Below are 22,229 nucleotides of genomic sequence, written 5' to 3'. Positions count from 1 at the left end.
AACCTCGGCGCCCATTTGGCCCTCCCGGTCTTGAGCTCGTCTTCGAGGAGCGGCATCGGCGTCAAAACCGCGCCTCCTCCTTCGGGCTCCTGCACGGTGGGCAGCAGCAGCTTGGCTTCGTCCTCTCGAACCTCAACCACCGCCCTGAGCTTCGCGTCGATGGCGGCCATGGTCGTGCTCACGGCCATCACGCACGAGTCCATCTTGGGCTTGGGCTCTGTGAGCGGGTGAGGGTTCGCCATTACTTCTCTAAAATGCCTATTCAACTGGAAATTTCTTACGATTGATGCTTCTTGTTGGTAGCAAATGATGGGGCAACAATGTTGGAGCAGATGGATGTTGACAATCAAATAGCTAAGCTAATGGTTGAACTGTCAAGGAGTCAAGATTATGAGATTGGTGATGGAACCACCGGTGTGGTTGTAATGACAGGTGCACTTCTGGAGCAGGCTAAACGTTTATTAGATCGTGGTATTCATCCCATACGGATAGCGGAGGGCTTTGAGATGGCTTCCAGAATTGCCGTAGAGCATTTGGAGCATATTTCTCACAAGTTTGTCTTCAGATCCACCAACATTGAGCCACTGGTGCAGACTTGCATGACTACGTTATCTTCAAAGATGTGAGTCATATTATTCTTCTTTGACCTCAATGATGGTTTTTTAATGGACTTGTTAAAATGTCTACCTTTTATATCTCGAGATGAATTGGACACCTTCTGCTCCAAAATCTTTGGGTTTTGTCATTGAATAGTTTCTTGCATATATTTGCCTGTTTTTACATTATGCTTTTCTGGTGAATGTGGAAACTTTTCATCAAATATATCTAAACCATCTTCCTTTGTTCTTGGCAAATGTCTCACTTTTTTATTTTTCCTGATACCTGTATTACTTAATTTCAACCCTCAATAGCCTGTTCATCTTACTGTGATACTGATAATACTTTTGTGGACTGTTTCAATGCTCTTCCTACGGATGCCCCAGTTACCAACTGAATTGGCCTTTTGCTTTTCCAAAGATATTTTGCCCTTTTGTTGCCAAAATGATCTAATGCAACGGTTTGCACCCTAGTCTGCTAGATATGCTTTGACTCATGGATGATTGTAAAGTGATGGTTTGCTTAATATATCTTGTTTTTCTTAAGGTTGTTTCTGGCTTAAATATAAGGATATTTCAGTGGTTCATTGGTTGTCACTGATCAATGATATCTCGGTTGTTGGGAAATAGGGTGAGGTATGTAGCACTGATTTTGTTTCTCTGGCTTTAGTTAGTTGTGCAGCTTGTTTTCGTTCTTTAAATGTTGATGTCGCCATTAGGCTTAAATATATGAATGAATTGGTGGTTTATTATTGATTTTCTAGCTGGGTACGGTTCACATAGTCCTTTTGCCCTGGAAGAAATTCATTTTGGGCAATTGAGCATGTTTATGAGAATGGTTTCAAAAGTCACCTCGACTGTACACTTTTCTTTGAACTCTTGCATTATGCTTTTCAATATTATTATAATCTAATTAAGAGTTAGTGAAGTACTGTTGATTTTACTTATAATGAATGTTTCTGCTATGTCAGTGAAACTTCCTGTTTTAGTTACTCTCATCCCCATCTTAGGCACTGGAAATAGTCTGGTGTTAGTTATCTGGGTCACTGTATGTGTGAATCTTGCAATCAACTAAATCAACTGGGATTCCTTCTTGAGAACATTTTTTGATGGATTAAATTTTTGATAGGTCGCTTGCATTTGGTTTAAAACAAATTTCATGTTCTGGTTTTCCTCTTTAACTTCTCTGGAACTAGTTGTATGGTATTATATCTAGATAAATAGCTGTTAATGCATATTTACCATTTCTCATTTGCAGTTTTACAATGTGAATCTTTGCTGGATGTACAGGTGAAAAGAAATGTTTGAATTCAGAGCTTTGGCATGCATGTGCTGGACCTCTTGTCTGCTTACCTGTGTTAGAAAACAAAGGGTTCGATAATGAACCCATAAATGTACACTAAAGGTGCAAATACACAAACCCATTAAGGGGCAACCAAAAGCACATAAAGTGCTAAACCCATAAACCCATAAAGGGGTTAAGCCAAAAGGCTAAAAGAATATCTCTTTATTATGAAAAACATGGTAAAAGACCCTTTTACAATGGAGCTCAAGCTCCTTCAAGAATCTCAAATTACAAGGGGGAGACCCCTATTTATAATACAAGAGAGGAGCCACATAGGGGGCTCCCAAAGGAGTCGTTGGGAGCCCCCAACGGTCACATTTGTGATGCACCAAAAGACAACCCGATCGTGACATTACTCTGATACCATGTTAGAAAACAAAGGGTTCGATAATGAACCCATGAATGCACACTAAAGGTGCAAATACACAAACCCACTAAGGGGCAACCTATGTCACATGGGTGTGGGGATGTGGCACTTCCAAAACACCCGGGTGTGGGGGTGCGACAATATATATATATATATATATATATATATATATATATATATATATATAGGACTTATAACCAGTTTTTTTTTTTGCTGGTGTGTTTGTTTGAAGACTTGTTACCCACGTTCTGCTTGTTGTATACTTTGGCGCAACGGGACAAAATTGATGAACTGAAAGGATTGGCAATCTGATCGATCCAGCCTGCTGCGTTCTGCTGACTGTCATGATTCAATCATGTCTGAAACTCCCTGGTCTTCACGAAAAAAATATAAGCGAAAGGTTTGATGTGGTTTGTTGGAGAGAGAGTCTTCACGAGGCCTACGGCTCCACCGCCACTGCCACGCTACTGCCTAGGGTTCTTCAAATTTCATTTTATATACAGTTGCACACAGATCTCCAGTCTAGACTCTGGATGACAGCTAAAAGAAATTTATTGGATTTGACATGTGGAAAAGAGAGGTCTACACCAGGCTACGGTTAGAGCACCCATCTCGTCAGGAGAAAAGTGAATACTAATAGCCACCAAGGCTACCACCACCATTATCATTTATTATGGAGAGAGAAAATCCTTGACGAAGAAAGATCTGGATGGTTGAAGGATAAAGACTTTAAAAGGCTCTTGAATTTTGGTTTTAATTTTTGAGGAAGATGGATCATCATTTCCAAGTTAACAGTATGTTTTCCAACGCTGCGAATTCATTGTTTGGAGGCAGGAATAGCATGGGATGCCAACAAAGCTCGTCAGATGTTGTGGACACAAGTGCCCCCTTTATAAAACAAGAGCAGCAACAACAAGCAGTTTTTGGCTGTTCCGTCCTTTCATTCTCTCATCACTACCTGCAGGGATCCAACAAGGGGTGTGGAGGGGTGAAGAATCTGGAAGTCCTCGTCAGGGAATAGGCAACTCTAAAGAGATCGAAGCTATCAAGGCCAAAATCAAAATCAAAATCCAGCAAGGGGCGGGTCCCGTTGCGCGGTCAGCTGTCAGCAGATTTTTAAAAAAAAAATTCCGCAGCCCATTTCACAAGGCAAAATTAAAAAAAAAATCAAAAAATTGGACCAAAATGACCCTGGGTGTGGTCAACGCACCCAGAGTCGGGTTGACCGCACCCGGTGGCGCACCTGCATCGTGTCACGTGGATGCGGGTGCGACACCTGTCTGGCCGAATCCCTGTGACATAGGGAGCAACCAAAAGCACATAAAGTGCTAAACCCATAAACCCACAAAGGGGTTAAGCCAAAAGGCTAGAAGAATATCTCTTTATTATGAAAAATAGGGTAAAAGACCCTTTTACAATGGAGCTAAAGCTCCCTCAAGAATCTCAAATTACAAGGGTGAGACCCCTATTTATAATACAAGAGAGGAGCCACATAGGGGGCTCCCAAAGGAGTCGTTGGGGCTCCCCAACGACTCTTTTGGGAAGCCTCCCTAGGTGGCGCAAACCACAAAAATAAAAAATAAAAAATAAAAAATAAAAAATAAAAAATAAAAAATAAAAAATAAAAAATAAATTACAATCATATTCTAAATGGAATATGCCTAAAAATAAGTGAAATGACTAAACTACCCCTACGGCTAATAATAGAGGAATATATATTTTATATATATAATTAGGAAGATACATATATATATATATATATACCATATATGTATATGTATCATCCTTTATATATATATAATTACAATGATTGAAGAATACATTTTAACAACCTGCAGTAGGGAGCTGAGTCATGTACTTCCCTCAGGGTCACAACAAGTAAGTTATGGTTAGCTGTTTGATGCTGATGTTTTATTCATTTGCTGGTTCGTGTTTACTGCTTAACTTAGCTGGATTTACTCTCAGGATAATGAATCATAAGCATTTCATCCTCTACATGGGTAACTTTAATTTCCTTATGATTGGTGTTGTTGTGATACGTTCTGCTTTCAGATTGCTATATCAACTAACAAGGAAGTGACTGATCATGTTCCTAATTATCCCAGCCTGCCTCCACAACTTATTTGTCAGCTTCATGATGTCACCATGCATGTGAGTTCTCTGTTCTTTTGACTGGTTTCTAGCTCTCGCAAGATGGGTCATTACAACTATTGGCTATGAAATTTCAGGCAGATGTAGAAACCGATGAAGTCTATGCACAAATGACTTTGCAACCTCTAAGTCCGGTAATGCTCATGCCCTCATTGCAATATTTGCTTGTAACTCACATATGAGTTTCGTTTATGTTAGGATTACATCAAATTGTTTACGTGTACTTCTCTTTCTTGCAGCAAGAGCAGAAGGATGCATATCTTCCTTCTGAAATGGGAGTTCCTAGCAAACAGCCAACCAATTATTTCTGCAAGACTTTGACAGCCAGTGATACTAGCACCCATGGAGGATTTTCAGTCCCTCGACGTGCAGCTGAAAAGGTTTTCCCTCCATGGTATGCTTTATTTCTCTGGTCCTATTATATGGAATGGCTACATGTTTCTATATGGAATGAATTGTTAAGTTATGGGGAACTTACAAGTTTTTTGGATTTGCTTGCAGGATTTTTCTCTGCAACCACCAGCCCAGGAGCTTATTGCAAGGGATCTTCATGATGTTGAATGGAAATTTAAGCACATTTTTCAAGGTATTACACCATTATATGAATTGCGGCTGCCTTTGATTTTGGCTGGATATTGCACTGCCTTTTCCATTACGTGCTTAAAAGATGTATCACCTTGATGGAGTTACGTGTGCTTCTACATTTGTTGCTGTTGTTGTTCAGCATGCTGTTTTTTTAGTAAAGACTATTGGTCAAAGCTATCATCATTGCCAAATTAATACAGCTGTACTGTGTTTGAAATCCATTGCCAAACTCACTTTGCAAGCATCATGCAGGACAGCCTAAGCGGCATCTTCTAACAACAGGTGATTTGGATAAACTGTGGAGAACGTTGTGTGCGCTATATCATCCTCTAAATCAGTATGTGGTTCATTTGGACTTGGAATCTCCAGTTGCCGACAGATTGGAACTTGCAACTGGTGTGAAGAAGGACCCATTTTTTTCAGAAGTGGGTAATGTCCACATGATTACCAAGGCAAATATGGTCACACACAGAGGTCCATCAATGGTTTCTAATACCCTTCATGCCTGCACCATTCTTATGAAGAAGAGCAAAGAATGGGACTGGTTCATAAATCTAAGTGCGTCAGATTATCCACTTGTTACACAAGATGGTAACTTTTCCTATTTTTGTCTGAATCTCTTTGCTAAAGTTTTATCATATTTCCCTGCTACAAGGCAATGCTTAGTTTGTCTAATATTAGAAACTTCTGGCTTGTGGAGTTAAAGTTTCTATTTTTTCGTCCCTTTTTAAAGTTATGCATGTTATATGACTGTAACACTATGTTGTGCAGATATTCTGTATATATTCTCATCTTTACCAAGAAACCTGAGCTTCATCGATCATACTAGTCAACTAGGATGGAAGAAGTGAGTCTTTCTCCTAAAGTGATTTATTTTCTTTGCTTTTGGTGTTCCATCTTCAGCCTGAGAAGGTCTACATTGTTGCTACAGGGGGACAAAAGGGCAAAGCCACTAATCATTGATCCTGGGCTATACATGTCAGAGAAATCTGATGTTTTCTGGGCAACACAGACGAGAGAACTGCCTACATCATTTAGGTTATTTATAGGTAGGTTTCTGTGAATTGTGATTGTTGAAATTATACTATTCTACATACCTATTAACTCATTTGGTTTAACAGGATGAATGCCAACTTTTACAAAACATATGTTTGGTTTTTGTTTTAATATAGTGTAGATTCCCTTTTTGCACTCCCTCTTGCTGTTTATCAGGACTGAAGAATGGTTCAGTTTGTGTGGATTTATTGAGTTCTCATCTGGTCATTTTCTTTGTGTTTGTATGTGGAAAGTGTATTCCACATTTCAGCTTTTCTTTACAAATTATTTTTATCAAAAAGTTAAGGATATACATGTTATCCATGAAAATAGGTATGCTCATTGCTTCTGACAATATGGTTAAATGTCTCTTATAAAAGGTTGGAGTTGCCTATCTTGTTTTTCTGAAAAATTGTATCTTCAGATCATAAGTTGCTCAAGTGGTCTTGATGTTCTTGAAAGAGTTATTTTTGAATGATTACTTTTTGTTGCAGTCAAGGATGTTGTATTCTTCATCTAATCAAGATTGTGGTTTTATCTTAAGCAGTGGGAGGCTCTTGCTCTTTTGCTCATTGGAATTTCTGTCAACCAGGTCCGGTCACTTTCAGAGGGTACCACAACAATGGGTTTATCAGTTGCTACTGGTGCATACTTGTATACTTCTATTTTTGTAAGTGATAGCTGTTGTTTTTTTGTCATCTACCATTTCATGGAGTTTTTCGTTGCATTGATTCTTGTAAACAGGAATATTGCCATTAGCCATTTCACGTAGTGAATGATTGTTAAGCCTGAGTCTGCTCATTCTCTTGTCAAAGAACCAAGTAATCACTATAAATGTTATATGGGAATCATCGTCTCCGTTTAGTTTCCTATTCAACCGAGTATGAACTTGAATGAATTGCAGGCAATCTGGCATGGCCTAATACTACTTTGTTCTATCTTTAATCATGTTTGCTTTGTCCACTTTCAACTGTATTAACTTTATTGCATTCTTATTATCTTTTCTTTTCTTTTTTTCATTTTGGGTAAGAATGACATTTTTTTCCAAAGTGTTAACTGTATTATACTATTTAGCAGTATCATATATTTTCCTTACAAGAGGGGGTCCGGGGGTTTCCCCCGACGCGGGTCCCGGTTTGAGACCCGGTTTCTTATGCATCATACCCGACCAAGTTTTTTTTTTTTAATTTTTACGACAGATTAGCGATGGATATTATCCATCGCTAATATTTGATTTTGCGACAAAATGTAATCTGTCGCAAAACCAAATCCGTGCCTATTTAGCAATGAATTAGGGACGGATTACATCCATCGCTAATTAGCGACGGATTAGCGAGAGATCAGTTCTGTCTCTATTTACCGTCCAGGATTATGCAACAGACGCTATCCGTCGCTAAGCCATCACCAATCCGTCGCTAAACACGTTAGCAACGAATTTGTGATGAATTAGCGATGGATAGCGTCTGTCACTAATTTGTATTTTTCTTGTAGTATCATGTAAACTATAATTTTCATAGTTTTTCTCTTCTTTTCTCTTAAATATAACCATATGAATGTGACATACATGTTTGGTTTTATAAGGACCAACTCTTACAAGGTTTTTTAAGGCTTTAAAATCAGTGGCTGATAATCTTATAAATATTCATTTTTTTCTCGAAAATACATGATTTGAGAGTTTATTTCTAGCAAATTCACTATGCTAAACTCATCTACATGGTTGGATTTGCTAAAAAAGTGTTGGAAATGCCTAGTTTATATTGTAGTTACTATATTTCTAGTTCTTATATTATAGTGATTATATATATAGTGGGGAGTAGATTCCTACATATATACACCAATTTTTTTGCAACGGACAACACCGTCGTCGTTCGCCCCCTCTCCCTCTTTCTCATCACCTGGGACCCGAACATCGGCAATCCAGACATCCGACTCTTTCTCTTCAGTCCCGAGACCCGGACGATGACAGTCTCGTCGTCCAGCTCCCTCTCTCTCCTGATTTAGGACCCGAAAGATGACTTATCCCACCATCCAGCTCCCTCTCTCTCCAGATTTGGGACCCGGATGGTAGCCCATCGCGTCGTTCGGCTCCCTCTCTCCCTCCAGACTCGGGACTCGAATGGTGGCCCATCATGCCATCCAGCTCCCTCTCTCTCTCCAAACTCAGGACCTAGACTGTGGCAGTCCTATCGTCTGTCTCCCTCTCTCTCTCTAGACGTAGGACCCAGACGACAGCCCATCTCGCCGTCTGATTCCCTCTCTTTGCAGACCTTGGACCTAGATGGTGGCCCATCCCGCCGTCAGGCTCCCTCTCCCTCTAGACCTGGGATCCGAATGGTGGCAGTCCTGTCGTCCGACTCCCTCCCTGTCCTTATTTGGGACCTAAGTGACAACAGTCCCACCATCCGGCTCCCTCTCTATCCTTATTTGGGACCTAAACAACAACAACCTTGTTGTCCGGCTCACTCCCTGTCCATAGATTGGACGACAAAACATAATGGTTCTGCCATCCGGTCATGTGTCTATTTTGGGAATGACATAATGTAGTATCATCTAGGTTTGAGAATGACGAAAAAACTTTATCATTTGGTTTGGGGACGACAAAAGGGCTTTGTCATTCGGTACTCTGAATGTGCAGATAAGCCATTTGGCTTATCATTAACCATTCTCTCCTCTTGCATGCTTTCCAGGAAGGAAGGACGGACTCTTCTAGGTCTTATTCCCATTTGGGATAGACATGGACCTATTTGGGTCAGATCAAGACTCAGAAGATCTCATGATCTAGATCATGTTCTAAAACTCTATAAATAGGGGCCCACCCCTAGAATATAGTCATTTAAAAATTACATACTTAAGTATTAGCCCTGCAAAACAAGCCTACTCAAGCCCTGTCTGCACTCTGTCCCGATGCCATTAAGGAACCCTTGAACCTATACGGAGGTGCTGATGGACTAAAGAGGAGCTTAAAATATAAACGAACCCTGAAATTTGAAAAAGGTACATTTCAGATCAATTTGTCTTTATTTATTTAGTTCTTTATTCATTTCAATAGATACTTGCACATTTTTTTATTCTATTTCAATCTGGCATTTCTTGAGAATATGCCCTGTCTCTACCTTTCCATCAAACAAAGGATGGTCAGAGCTTGCAAACGGCATCCCCACACATTTCAAAAAGGACTTTAGTGAAATTTGGGTGAGTCTATTCTTCCCTTTTATAAATTTTTGTCAATAGGCTTTGATGATCACAATGGGACATCATATGTTTTTTTCGTAGCTAGAATTGCATTACGGGGAGATTTTGAGCCCTAATGAGCCCAAAATCTCCATTTTTGGGTTTTTGTCTATGTTCGGATGACAAAACCTCTTTTGTTGTCCGCTGACCTTGTGCCATCTGGCATGGTGTCGTCAGGCTCTGTTTTGCCCTTTGACTTGTTGCTGCTCAGTCTGTTTTGCTGACTACCGACTCTGTTATCCACATAGTCTGCCACCTGTTTCCCATTGTCTGCAGGCCCCTGTCTAGAGACTCTGGCTTCTGTCGTCCATAGACCCGAAGTCTGCAACATATTTTTTGTTCCATCATTTGCAGACACACGTGTTTGCAGAACTCGCCATTCGACAAGGTTTTATCATCCAGCTTCTGCCATTAGCAGATTCGAGGTATGCAACATTTTTTGGTTTCACCGTCTGCAGACCCACATGTTTGCAGGACTTGCTGTCTGAGGAGATTTTGCCATTAGGCTTCTACTATCCGTAGACCTAAAGTATGTAGTGTTTTTTGGTTTCGTTGTCCGCAGACCCACATGTATATGGGATTCGCCATCCAGCATGACTCCGTCGTTCAAAAGCTTTGCCATCCCAAACAGTGTTGGCTGACCCATTTTTGTTGCCATCCCTCGTTGCAAACCATATCGTTTAAAAAAAAACCTTAATTCAAGGTTTATCGTCCGGCTGCATTGTCATAAGCTTTTGTCATTCAGAAGCTTTCGTCATCTAGTAGCATTGTCATTCAGTAGTTTTGTCGTCTGGTAGCCTTGTTGTTCTGTTGCCTTTATACGGTCGTTAAATTTTCTTTTTCTATAGGTTTAGAGTTTTTTTTTTTTGAGTTTATCTTTATCTTGAATATAAGTCTTTTTGTATTAGATGTATACATAAATATTAGGTTTAGGTTTTCTCATATTTTAGAAACACTTGATAGAGAAAATATATGTTACTTAGAAAATAGAAAAATATCACCTCTAACAAGTTAGGGTCTTGATTGAGACATTGTTTGATTTATTGTGTGCTCTCTTTATTTTTTATCTCCTCTCTTAAGTTAGAGCCCCTCTTTTATTTGGGTTTTTCAAAAAATCTTTCATCCTATCATTTGGATCTTCAGATCCTTCCACCAGTACCTTTAAGCTATTAGTTTAGGAATATGTGTGGTGGTATTATTAGAGCCATATAATCCGCATCAGTACCCTTAAGTTAGCTTGGGTATATTGGTGTAGATTCAGAATAAAATCTTGAACTCTAGAACCTGAAGAGACCTCGCAGATCTGTGGATACATCTTTCAAGGAGAACTAGGGTATCCATCAATTTTGAAATCTCTCATTATTTGTTTGGGTTTGTGTGAACCAATTGTTTGGAATATCATGAATACTTGATTCAAAAATCGAAAAATCTAAATCCAATCCATCTCAAAGGAACTACCTCTAGACAATCTCATATACGGGATGTCACCCCATATAATGCAAAACATTATATTTGATGAGGATCCAAAATAGAAGGTCCATATTGACAATCTTAATTAGTCTATAGACGATCAAAAAAGAAGAAAGGCCCTAATGTTTTCTAAGTCCAGGTCACGTTGGTACCCTCATCAATCTCGTAATGTCCTCCATAAAGGTTATGAGATAGGTAATTCTAGCATAGATGAGTCTACCAAAAGATGAATCTCAGGGACCTCACATTTCAAAACTTGGTTCAAAGAAATGCACTCTCACTAGTCTCGTAAAAGTCTCCATATGGGTTACGAGACAAACAGTTCTAGCACAGGTGAATCCACTAAGAGACACCCTCAAGACCTCGCATTTCAAAACACAGTCAAAAGAAAGGAATATGCTAACACAAGTCTGACAGAACTTAGAGAGGATGGCAAAAAAATGAGAGAGATTCAAAAGTAACTAAAACAAGAGCAGACACGAGCCCATAGAAGGGTCAGAAGAGCCCAAGAGTTAGCACACAAAGAAACATGTGCCTACAAGAGGGATATGAGAGCCTAAGAGTCAAATTTAGAAAGAGGTTATAACTAGAACAATAAATCTCATACATTTGACTGGGAGAAGATAATCTACATACCTACGTTGACTCGCCTGATCCAAACCACATCCTCAAAATCAAACCAGAAAATCAAGTTTCTAGAAGATATGGTTTGAAACCTCAATGCTAGAATGAAATATGTAGATCATTAGAAAGAGTACTTCATAGAGAATTTTTTGCCCAAGGGGTGTGATGATGATGATGATGACACCCCCCAAATTTCTAAAGTTCAGTGAGAAGGGAGATTCAAGAACACACATGGCCTTGTTTATGGAGAGTGTAGCCAAATATCGACATAACAATAAGAGGCTGATCAACTAGTTACCCAGGAGTTTAGAAGGAATGACTTTGGAATAGTATGCTACCATAAACCTTTAACATGTCAGAGAATTCAAGCAAATCATAAACCTATTTATAGATCGTTTATACTTCAATCTAGAGGCCCTTCTCACCACCAGTCAGCTTTATGACCAGAAGTAGAAGAAAGAGGAAGGTGCTCATGAGTTAATAAATAGATGGGGGTCTATGAGTAATTAGATGAAGGAGCTGATCTTAGATTCTCATGCCTTAATGATAGTTATAGACAAATTTTCTTAACCTTTGAGGAGCCTGGTCAGTATGGCTCAGGTTAAAACCTATGCCAAACTCATCAAGAAGGCTACCACTTTTCAAGTAGGCATCAAAAGAGGAGTGTATGATAGGTTCTTGAAGAGCAACAAAGATAACATATATAGGAAGTCTAACCCATTTAAAGGCCAAGTCAACACAGTGTGGGCTATAGGGCAAAAGACCAAGAAGAATAGAAGTCAAGGGCAGAATGCAAACAATCAAAAGGGCTTTTTAAAGAAGCTAAACAATAATAAATATGAGGCAATCCAAAATGGACCAGAGACTGGAGATTCACAAAGTTCAAGCAAGCTCGATCACATATCTTTGATCTTCTATAGCAGGATGGCCTGATAAAGTTATTCGAAGTATCGAATCCACCATAGATGAAGGGTAAAGACTCGTCTGAATACTCTCAGTATCATTAGGTAGTGGACTATGACAATGAAGAATGCATCATCCTAGGATACATCATAGAAGTCCTTATCGAGAGAGACGAGTTGCTGGTTAATGAGGAACCACAAAACCAAGACAACAATGACTTAGGTTTTTTTTAAGAACCATTCCCAAATCATAATACAGAAGAAGGGATCCAAGCCTGCTAACCAAAAGCGAATTGGCTTCTAGAAAAGGCTATAGAATAAGAACCGCCCGCCAACTCAGTGACATGTATTCCTCAAGCTTTCATGAGCAATGCCAATACTTATTAGTCATCTGTCACTTGCCAAGTCTACTACCAAGGAGGAGTAAGAGTACAAGGAAAACATGTTCCATGAGAGAACCATAAAATTTCAAGAGATTGGCCTCAAATAAGTGTGATTCGTTTGGACTCATCAGACAACAATCACATCAAGGTTCCTCTCTTTACTTCTATCACAGAAAAGGATGACCTCCCTATACAATCTTTATTATCCAAATCTGACGAGCAAATTGACATACCTACAGTTTGGCTAAAGAAGAAAATGACTCCATAATCAAGATCGGTCGTGAATATAAAATCATTCAGTTTGACCCAAGCATCAATGATTGACCATTTCAAAAGGCCCAAGGCTTTTAAGAATAGTGGCAGGGTAAATGTCTCTCAACTCAAGAGTCACCCCTTATATCAGTATGTACGAAAATGTGGAAATAGATGAAGAATTGCTTTGCACATAGGCTACCAATCTTTCGAGAGGCTAGAAAAAAGCCAACATGGCATGAGAGAGCCTCTCTCAATAGTGCCAAAAGCAGGGACACAAGGTCTAGGCTACAGAGAGCCTAAACTAAAAATAGGCAAAAGAGGAAAACTCTCATGGGTCTTAAAGGATCACTTAAAAAAGGAGTCAACTATCATTAGCTCAGTATGAGGTTTTGTCACCGTGGAGGACATAAGATTGACACTTCTCAGCCTGGGCTTACAAAAGTCGAACAACAATTTGGGTGCTTCCTTATCTTCGTTTCAAAAAGACCAGCATGCTCAAAACACAGTGACTACAAGTCAGGGCAGAACCACATTGGTATGGAGGAGAAAAAAGATCCTTCATGGGTCATTATCCCATGGCCCCAGGTAAGCCTTCAAAACCTGGACTTTGTAAAATATTTTTTTGAAAAAAAAAAAATTAAAAAAATGAGAAAAACTTAAAAAAATTAAAAAGTTTTCAAAATCCAAAAACATGAAAAAGTTTTCAAAATCCAAAAAACTTGAAATATTCCAAAAATAAAAAAAATAAGAAAAGCCAAAAAATCTAAAAGAATTTTCTTCTCCTAGGGTTCAAGCTATCCACTTTGTTACATGAGCATACTATTCTTATTGATAAGACTAAGAAAGCCTTTATCAAACATGTTTTTTTTGTTTTTTTTTTTAACATTCACGATGATGTCTTTATATGAAAATCATGTGGGGGCATGTCAAAGGAGTTTGAACATATCTGAAACTCAAGGATAAGTCATTGTAAAAGCCATTTAAAGTTCAAATTTCTTAGGTAAGAAGGAACAACTAGTACCCAAGCATACAAATCCCAAACTAGTTCGACCTCATTCAATGAGACCCAAGTGATCTTGAAAGCCCAATTTACCTCTGAACACTGGTTTGACCTCATTTGACAGGACTCACCATGGTCTCTATATTCCAATTGTCCTGGACACTAGCTCGACCTTGCTCGACAAGATCATAAAATGATATTCACATCTCAGTTATCGTTAAACCGGTCTGACCTCATTTGGCAAGACCCAGAATAGTCTTGACAGTCCAGTTCACTTGGACTCCAACTATCATAGGAGGAGGATGGAGCTTCATCATAATGCATGGCACATTATTGAAAGATTATTAAAGATGAGAGATCATGTTTCAAAATAGATCCAACTCTTTTAAAATTCTTATTCCCCCAAGTATGTCCCTGCATACGAGAGTTTATCACATACGACATCCAATTCTTAAAAGAAAAAAGATAGTAATACAATGAGGCCAATGGACTTCAATCCAATAATTCTAGATCATGAATCTATAAGGATGAATTATAAGTACACAAGATTATTATCAATGCATGAATGTAGATCTAGTGGAAACCCACCCAGGCAACCAACTCTTTAGGAAAAGGGTTAGGTGTTGAATACCTTAGATGCTAATATGCTTTATAGGTTAACCCCCTAAGGAGCCTTTTTCTTTTATCTTGATAGGGAAAAATATTGAAAAGGCATGAGAAAGAAAAAAAATGCAAAAAAAAAATACTAAAAAAAAAGAGAAGGCATAAAAGTTATTTCTGCATTTAAGCTAACATATACTCTGAGTCCATGGCAAGGTGGCAGGCTCCGGCCATGACACTTTCTTAGGAGTAGGGGTTAGAATAAAAAAAATGTGTGCTAGGTGAAAGTCAATACTAAACTCGACTTATGGCAAGGTGGTAGACCTCGATCATATGGCTTTAGAGGCAGAGGTTGGATAGCTAGAGGCATCCCTCTTAGACCGAGAAGCCATGAGACCCATGGTTGTCAGGCTTCGGGTCAAGGGATGACAAAAGTGAGGAATGAGTCCCTTTTGAGTTAAAGACAATGACTCTAAGAAACCTACCTAGGGCAAAAGATGTACTTGAATACATTCTCATCAAGCCCTAATCCTTCAGAGTTCAAGTTTTATTAGGAACTATTAGACCTAACATGAGTGCCTTGAGACTTAATTTCATGTTCTTATAACTAGTTGTTTGAAACTAAAGCAGAATTACACGAGAAAAATTTCAGTGAAGTCGAGTGTCGCTACTTTATACCAGCCTGAGAAAATGAAAAGGTAGGAGTCTCAAGTATGAAAATTAATTTTAAGGAAGAGCAAAATCTTTGACCTTATATGACCAATCATTTATAGTTGTCATAGGCTACCCACTATGCTACAAATTCATGAGTCCTGCTACATATCATAAAAGTCCATTGCATGTGTCATAATGCACTAAAGAGTTTAGCTATAGGGATCTTGAGTTTGAGGAGTTTACAGAAAGCTCTGTCATTTTTTTCGATGCCACCCGACCGAAGTATGCTTAACTCCCCTTACTGAGACAAAAAGTCTCATGTCTAAATTGATTATCATCCTAAGAATGACACCTCTGCCTTAAGGCCTTATTGGGGCAACCCCACCCTATCCATAAATCTTTAAGAGGTGTAGGACTCATAAAGTTTGCCCCCATAAATTCTTAAGAGAAAATCATTAAAAGGCATCAATAATCAGAATGAACCTAAAAGGCATGAAAGCGAGCTGTACTCTTTTTATGCTACCCATGTCTGAAGCCCAACATTTTCTCTCCCTGCTACAAATAAAGTGGTTCCTTGATTAGCATGACCTTATTTGGTGAGACCTATAATGGTCTTAACATCCCAATTCCTTACCTTTTTCAAACTGGGCTGATCTTATTTGGCAAGACCAATCACGGTCTTGGCAACTCAGTTTTTCTTAAAAAACACTAACCTGACTTCGTTCAGCGGGACCTAAACAGTCTGCATAACCCAGTAATTTTCAAGCTGTCCCGACTTTATTTGGCGAGACCAAGCATGATTTCGACAACTCAGTTGTTTCAAAATTTGGTTGTTGGTTAGCAGAAGTCTATTTCTTTGTCATAAATCAAATTGTCTTCTATTAATGACAAAGATGGGCATCTATAAACACTAAATTTTTGCAACGGATGACACCACTGCCGTCCAACACCGTCTCCCTCTTTCTCGTTACCTGGGACCCGGATGACGACGATGCTACAGTTCGGCTCTCTTTCTCCGCACCTGGGATCTGGACAACGGCAGTCCAGCCATCCGATTCCCTCTCTCTCTCTCTCCAAACATGGGACCCAAATGACAGCAGTCCCGCTGTTCGACTCCCTCTCTCTCCCAATTTGGGACCCGGACGGTGGCTCATCCCGTCATCCGGCTCCCTTTTTGTCCATAGATTGGATAGTAGAATGGTTCTGTCATTTGATCATGTGTCAATTTTGGGTACGATACAATGTAGTGTTATCCAGATTTGGGAACAACAAAAGGATTTTACCATCTGGTACTCCGAATGTACGGATATGCCATTTGGCTCATCCCTATCTTATCCCTAACCGGTCTTCCCTTCTCTTGTGCATTTGTAAGGAAGGCCGAACTCTTCTGGATAGGTCTTATCCTTATTTGGGATAGAACAAGCTTACTCAAGCCTTTCTTAAACTCTATCTTGATGCCATTGAGGAACCCTCAAACTTACATGGAGGTGCTCATGGACTAAAAAGGAGCTTAAAAGCTAAACAGACCCTTGAGTCCAAAAAAGGTACTTTTAAAATTAATTTATCTTTATTTATTTATTCATTTCAATAGATACTTATATATATATATTCTATTTTAATCGGGTGTTTCTTGGGGTGTAATTCACACTACGAAAATTGAGAACATGCCCCGTCTTTACCTTCCCGTCAAGCAAAGGAGGATGGTTGGAGCTTGCAAAGGGCGTTCTCACATATTTAAAAAGGATTTTAGCTAAATCTGGGTAAGACTGATGTTTCCTTTCACAAGTTTTTATCAACAGTTTTTGGAAATCACATTTTATCAACACTACTAATGTTAAAATCCTATACAAGAATTTTAACGTGGTTCAGCAGAATATGCTTACATCCACGATTTCTCACTCAATCAACGACATCCAAAATGAGAGTTTCTTTAGTTGATATAGGCTCACGTACAAGAGAGGAATCCACGATATTTACGTGAATCTCTGAGAGTTTCATTTTTACAAGGTTTTTTATTACAAACAACTTTCTCTCCTAATCTGTCATAATGAGAGTCCTCCTTATCTTAGAGAATCCAGCTTTGATTTGGATTCTTTCCTCTCTTGATTTCTTTGAAAATCGTCTTTCTTATCTTCAGGCTGGATGAGACTCACACATCCATCTTGTTGCGGGAGTCCAACACTCACGAGTTGTGTGGGTCCAGCATTCACGTTAACACTCCCCGACAAGCTGATGGGAGAGAGAGACAAAAGCTAGGACCAAAAATACTGAAACAACTTACGAGAGATCCCCTTGTTTAAAATGAAATGTCAGCAATCTGATCAGACAAGGATACAAATTGAACATGAACCTCACAATGAGTAACACGTTCTAAAAAAAAATGATAATCCAGCTCGATATGTTTTATGCGGGCATAAAAAAACAAGTTTGTGAGCCATATGCAAAGCACTGATATTATCACAAAAAAAGAGTGAATGACAAGTTGCAAGAACATGAAGATCATGAAGTAGATAACAAATCTAGAGAGATTCTACAACGGAAAGATCCATAGATTTGTATTCTACCTCAGTACTAGAGCGAGCTATAATGGAAAACTTGTTGACTGCCCAAGAGATCAAATTCGAACCAAAATATATATAATGGCCAACAATGGATCAACCAGTATCTAGGCAACCAACCCAGTCAGCATCTGAAAGATGGTTAGAGAGAACTACTGAACATGACGTAGACTGACACCCTGGCCAAGGGAACCTTTGATATACCAAAGGATGTGCTTAGCAACCAGAACCACCAAATAAGTATTCGTGGGGTCATGCATGAACTGACTAACCTGATTAACCACGTAACTAATATCAGGTCTTGTGAGCATGAGATATTAGAGTGAGCCAATGATCTATCGATATTCCAGAAGATCGGATAGCAGGACACCATCACTATGAGAAAGTTTACCATCTGAAGAGACTGGTGTGGTGATGGGCTTGGCAACTAACATACCAAAAAGATGAACCAATTATTTATTATGAGTCAAATATAATGCAAAACTTGTCCAATGTATCTGGAGACCAAGGAAATAATGTAATTTCCAAGGTCTTTAATCTCTAATTCATTGTTAACTTTGACAATGAGAGAGAAAATAGCAGAAGATTTGTTTTCAGTTAAAATAATATCAACAACATAAAGTAAAAGCACTAAAAGAGATATATTGATGATGATAAGTAAATATAGCAGGATTTGCACGACTTTTAACAAACTCAACTTGTATGAGAAAATCATTGAAACGGCAAAACCAATAACAATGAGCTTGTTTGAGCCCATAAACAGCTCGTTGAAGGTGACAAACATGGTTTGGAAAAGCAGGATGCACAAAACCTGGTGGTTGAGTCATGTAAACCTCTTCATCCAAAAATTCATACAGAAAGACATTCTTGACATCCAGTTGATGGATTTTGCCAATTGCGACAAACAACAATAGATTAGAGCACTCTCACAGTGGTAGGTTGGATGACAGGACTAGTCTAGACTTATGTTGTTCAATAGAACCATTTGAATGCTGCTTAATTTTAAATACCCATTTGAAACCAACCACATTAGAGGCCTGAGAGGGAGGAACAAGCACCCAAGAATTATTCCTTAGCAAGGCAGAAAACTCATCTACCATGGCCACACACCATTCAGGGAACTGCAATGCCTGTTTAAACGGTCTGCCAAACCCCAGCTTGTCTTTCACAAAAAAAAAGATATAGATGTCCACTAATCTTTCCTTTGTGCAAAATTCTCCCCGTTCTCAGATCCTTGACATGATATCCTATGGAAAAAATTCAAAAGAGCCATCATTATCAACTGAAAATCTTGCAACTGACAAAAGATTTCTTTTGGTCTCAGGAACCCACAGAACATCTTGCAAATTAAATTTTAGGTTAAGCTTCAGAAGAGAATCACCTGATCGAGAGACTGAAACAGCCTTACCATTACCAACAATAATAAATTTTGTACCTTGATACCAAAATCACCCGGGACGTTTTTGACATTGCCAGTCATATGATTTATGGCCTCTGTATCTACATATCAATCTTCGTCATCTTTGAAATCTATGGAAAACGCTGCAAATGGTTTGAGTCATAGCATCATTTTGAGCAATCTGAAATTTAATTATGACAAGTTTTAACATTGTGACCCTGTTGGTGACATGCTTGACAAATAACCTGTACACTCAAACGATGGTGGAACCGTATGAGTGTACGCGGCAGTAACAAACGATTCATATTCACTCCCGAGTCGATGAAAGACAAAAAAACAGATCTTCATCGTCGATCGGTTTTTGAATGATGGCCAAAGCATCAACTATTGATTTTATTTTCTGTAAATAATCGGTGATATTCATGGTACCTCTTTTGAGACTTGAAAGCTCTTCTTTCAACTGCATGTATCGGGAGTATGCCCTGCTGGCGAAATCGTTTTCAAGTACACACCAGACGTATTTGGAGCTTCTGAAGCCAACAATAAGAGCAAGCATCAGCTCAGACAAGTGGCATTCAACCAACTCAAAATGAGTTGGTCAGATCGAAGCCACAAAGTGTAGGCTGGATTTGCAGATTCCTTTCCGTTGGCACCTATTAGGAATCGATTTGGTGGTGGTGGTGAGCCATCCATATACTTCATGAGATCATGAGTATAAAATTAGCAGAAACTGGTTTTTCCATAGCAAATAGTTGGTTCGATCAAGTTTGATCGAAACCAGAGTGCAGATATTTGAGATATTTGAAGGTTGTTGATGAAGCTGATACTATAGCAGGCAGAGATGAAGACGCCATTGACGATTCTGAAGCCAAGAGCCTTGGCTCTGATACCATAAAAAAATCACACCACACATATAAAAGGAACACGAATTTTAACGTGAATGTGCCTGCGTTCACGATTACTCTCACTCAATGAACAACATCCAGAGTGAGTTGCTTTAGCTGATATAGGCTTTCATTTTTACAAGGTTTTTTATTACAAACAACTTTCTCTCTTAATCTATCATAAGGAGACTCCTCCTTATCTTGAGAATTTGGATTCTTTCCTCTCTTGATTTCCCTGAAAATCGTCTTTCTTAACTCCAGGCTGGATGAGACTCACACGTCCATCTTGTTGTGAGAGTCCAACATTCGCCAGTTGCGTGGATCCAGCATTCACGGTGTCACATTCAACATGGTTGATTTGCTTTCAGCTTGAATATTTATCAAAATTGCAGATTGATTTTTAAATATTATATATAAAACCTACCCATGTATTGGAATAAAAAACTAGAAAAAAAAATCCTTCAGAAACTTAGTAAGTTGCGATTGGCATGGATAAAAATAGGAAGCTACCACAACTCTCTCTCTCTCTCTCTCCATATATATATATATATATATATATATATATATATATATATATATAGAGAGAGAGAGAGAGAGAGAGAGAGAGAGAGAGAGAGAGAGAGAGAGCATATTAGGTCTCATCTCTCGTTCTACCCCATAGTTTTAAAGTATTTTATGATTGATCTGAACAGTTGGATATGTTTAGCATGCTCGATTTAGTGGGAGTCGACTCTTGGAACGTGTTTTTTTTTTACTAAAAACATGTTTTATGAGCTGAGAAAAACTGGTACCTTCATAGCCATTGATTTTGGATCACCAAAAAAACCTGTATACAGATCAGATTCTGGTGATCCAAAATACGGTCCCCACTGAACAAAACCTATAGATTACATCTATGGTGTTAAATGTGAGGAAAAATGCCAAAACAAGGATTTTTGAGGGGGCAGAAGGAGTGCATAATTACTCATATATATATATATATATAAGCCTGTAATAGTGGACAGGCTTCTCGTCTTACAGGGGTCGGACCCGCCTTACACTTCCGATTTGGTGAGATCTGGGACATTCAGTGGTCACGACTATCACTAATGCCCTGGGCGAAAAAAAGGGAATTAGTGGCGGTTACGATCATAATTCCCTTTTTTACGTTGTAATACAACAATCGCTGCTGATCTCACATGTATCAGCGGCAGAGAAGCATCCACTAACAGTGAACGCACTGTATATATATACACACACCACGAGTTTTCAATCGTTTAATCCATGTAAAGCGATTATTGATACGGCAAGACCCAGCCAGATGATGTCTGCTGGCTGGTTGGTATTGTGTAGGGGTGGCAATCGGGTGGGCGGGTCAGAATACCTCAACACGAACACAACCCATTTATTAAACGGGTCGGATGTGGCAAACACGAACATGACCCATTTATTAAACGGGTAACCCGACACAGCACGGTTAACCCGATTAATAAACGGGTCGGGTCGACACTACACGATTACACGACACGATGACCCGTTTATTAAACGGGTCGACACTATAACCACACAGGTGCACACCACCACAGGAAAGGAGAGGTCTCGGGCTGCGGGTTGTCGGGTTCGTGTAAACGGGTTGACCCGACCCGTTAGGAGTTAGGGTTAGATAAGTTTATATATATATATAAACGGGTTGCGGGTTGACAGGTTCGTGTAAATGGGTTGAACGGTACTTAAATATGTAAAACAAAAAGAGCAAACTGACATTGAAATCATGTTAAAATCACGATAAAGTTGTGATATATTGATAAAGACAATGCATGAGTTTATTGTCATTATATCGTGATTTTCACTTTTTATGAATGTATGATGATAAAATCACCTAAATTTGATATATATGTGATATTTGTGATAAAACTCGGTAAGTTAACTTGGTGATATTTGTGATAAAATCAGCCTAGTCAGCTGAATCTGAGCTGGTTGACGTGTGCGGGAAGCTTTCCTTGGTTGGTCTATATTCTAAAATCAATATTTGAATTGGATGCAATTATGTGGATATGGATCTGACAGGGATCTTGATTAATCACGAACCCAGTAAAATAGGTGGTCTAGTGTGGTTTAGGTGGCATTCTTGTTTTCACATGTGAGGACGAAAATGGCTGTGGCTGAGCATGATCCATCTCAGCTCCAAGTTGGTGCCAAAGAATGAGTGGT

General features: G+C 39.0%; 1 protein-coding gene and 1 pseudogene across 2 annotated transcripts; both read left to right on the top strand.

The window, feature by feature from the left end:
* Window positions 1-320: 320 nt before the first annotated feature.
* LOC149814560 (T-complex protein 1 subunit epsilon pseudogene) lies at window positions 321-626 on the top strand (annotated as a pseudogene).
* On the top strand, window positions 483-11,379 carry LOC149814559 (beta-glucuronosyltransferase GlcAT14A-like). Of its 2 annotated transcripts, none has more exons than XR_016428062.1 (9): window positions 483-622; window positions 4,361-4,459; window positions 4,537-4,593; window positions 4,699-4,853; window positions 4,961-5,045; window positions 5,297-5,635; window positions 5,816-5,891; window positions 5,976-6,093; window positions 6,627-11,379. XR_016428062.1 is itself a non-coding variant. In XM_089990022.1 (9 exons), exons 4-9 carry the CDS (start codon window positions 4,851-4,853, stop codon window positions 6,597-6,599), a joined length of 666 nt encoding a protein of 221 aa, XP_089846148.1. In that variant the 5' UTR covers window positions 483-622; window positions 4,361-4,459; window positions 4,537-4,593; window positions 4,699-4,850; the 3' UTR covers window positions 6,600-11,379. The 2 variants fall into 2 exon arrangements, 1 of the variants encoding a protein (XP_089846148.1); XM_089990022.1 differs by having other exon boundaries at window positions 5,957-6,093; window positions 6,574-11,379.
* Window positions 11,380-22,229: the final 10,850 nt, after the last annotated feature.

Source organism: Nuphar pumila, chromosome 15 (assembly GCF_984573655.1).
Source record: "Nuphar pumila chromosome 15, dmNupPumi1.hap1.1, whole genome shotgun sequence".
In the NCBI taxonomy this organism is placed as follows: domain Eukaryota; kingdom Viridiplantae; phylum Streptophyta; class Magnoliopsida; order Nymphaeales; family Nymphaeaceae; genus Nuphar; species Nuphar pumila.
The sequence above is the reverse complement of the archived record's forward strand: the minus strand, read 5'-3'. Positions and strand labels throughout refer to the sequence as shown.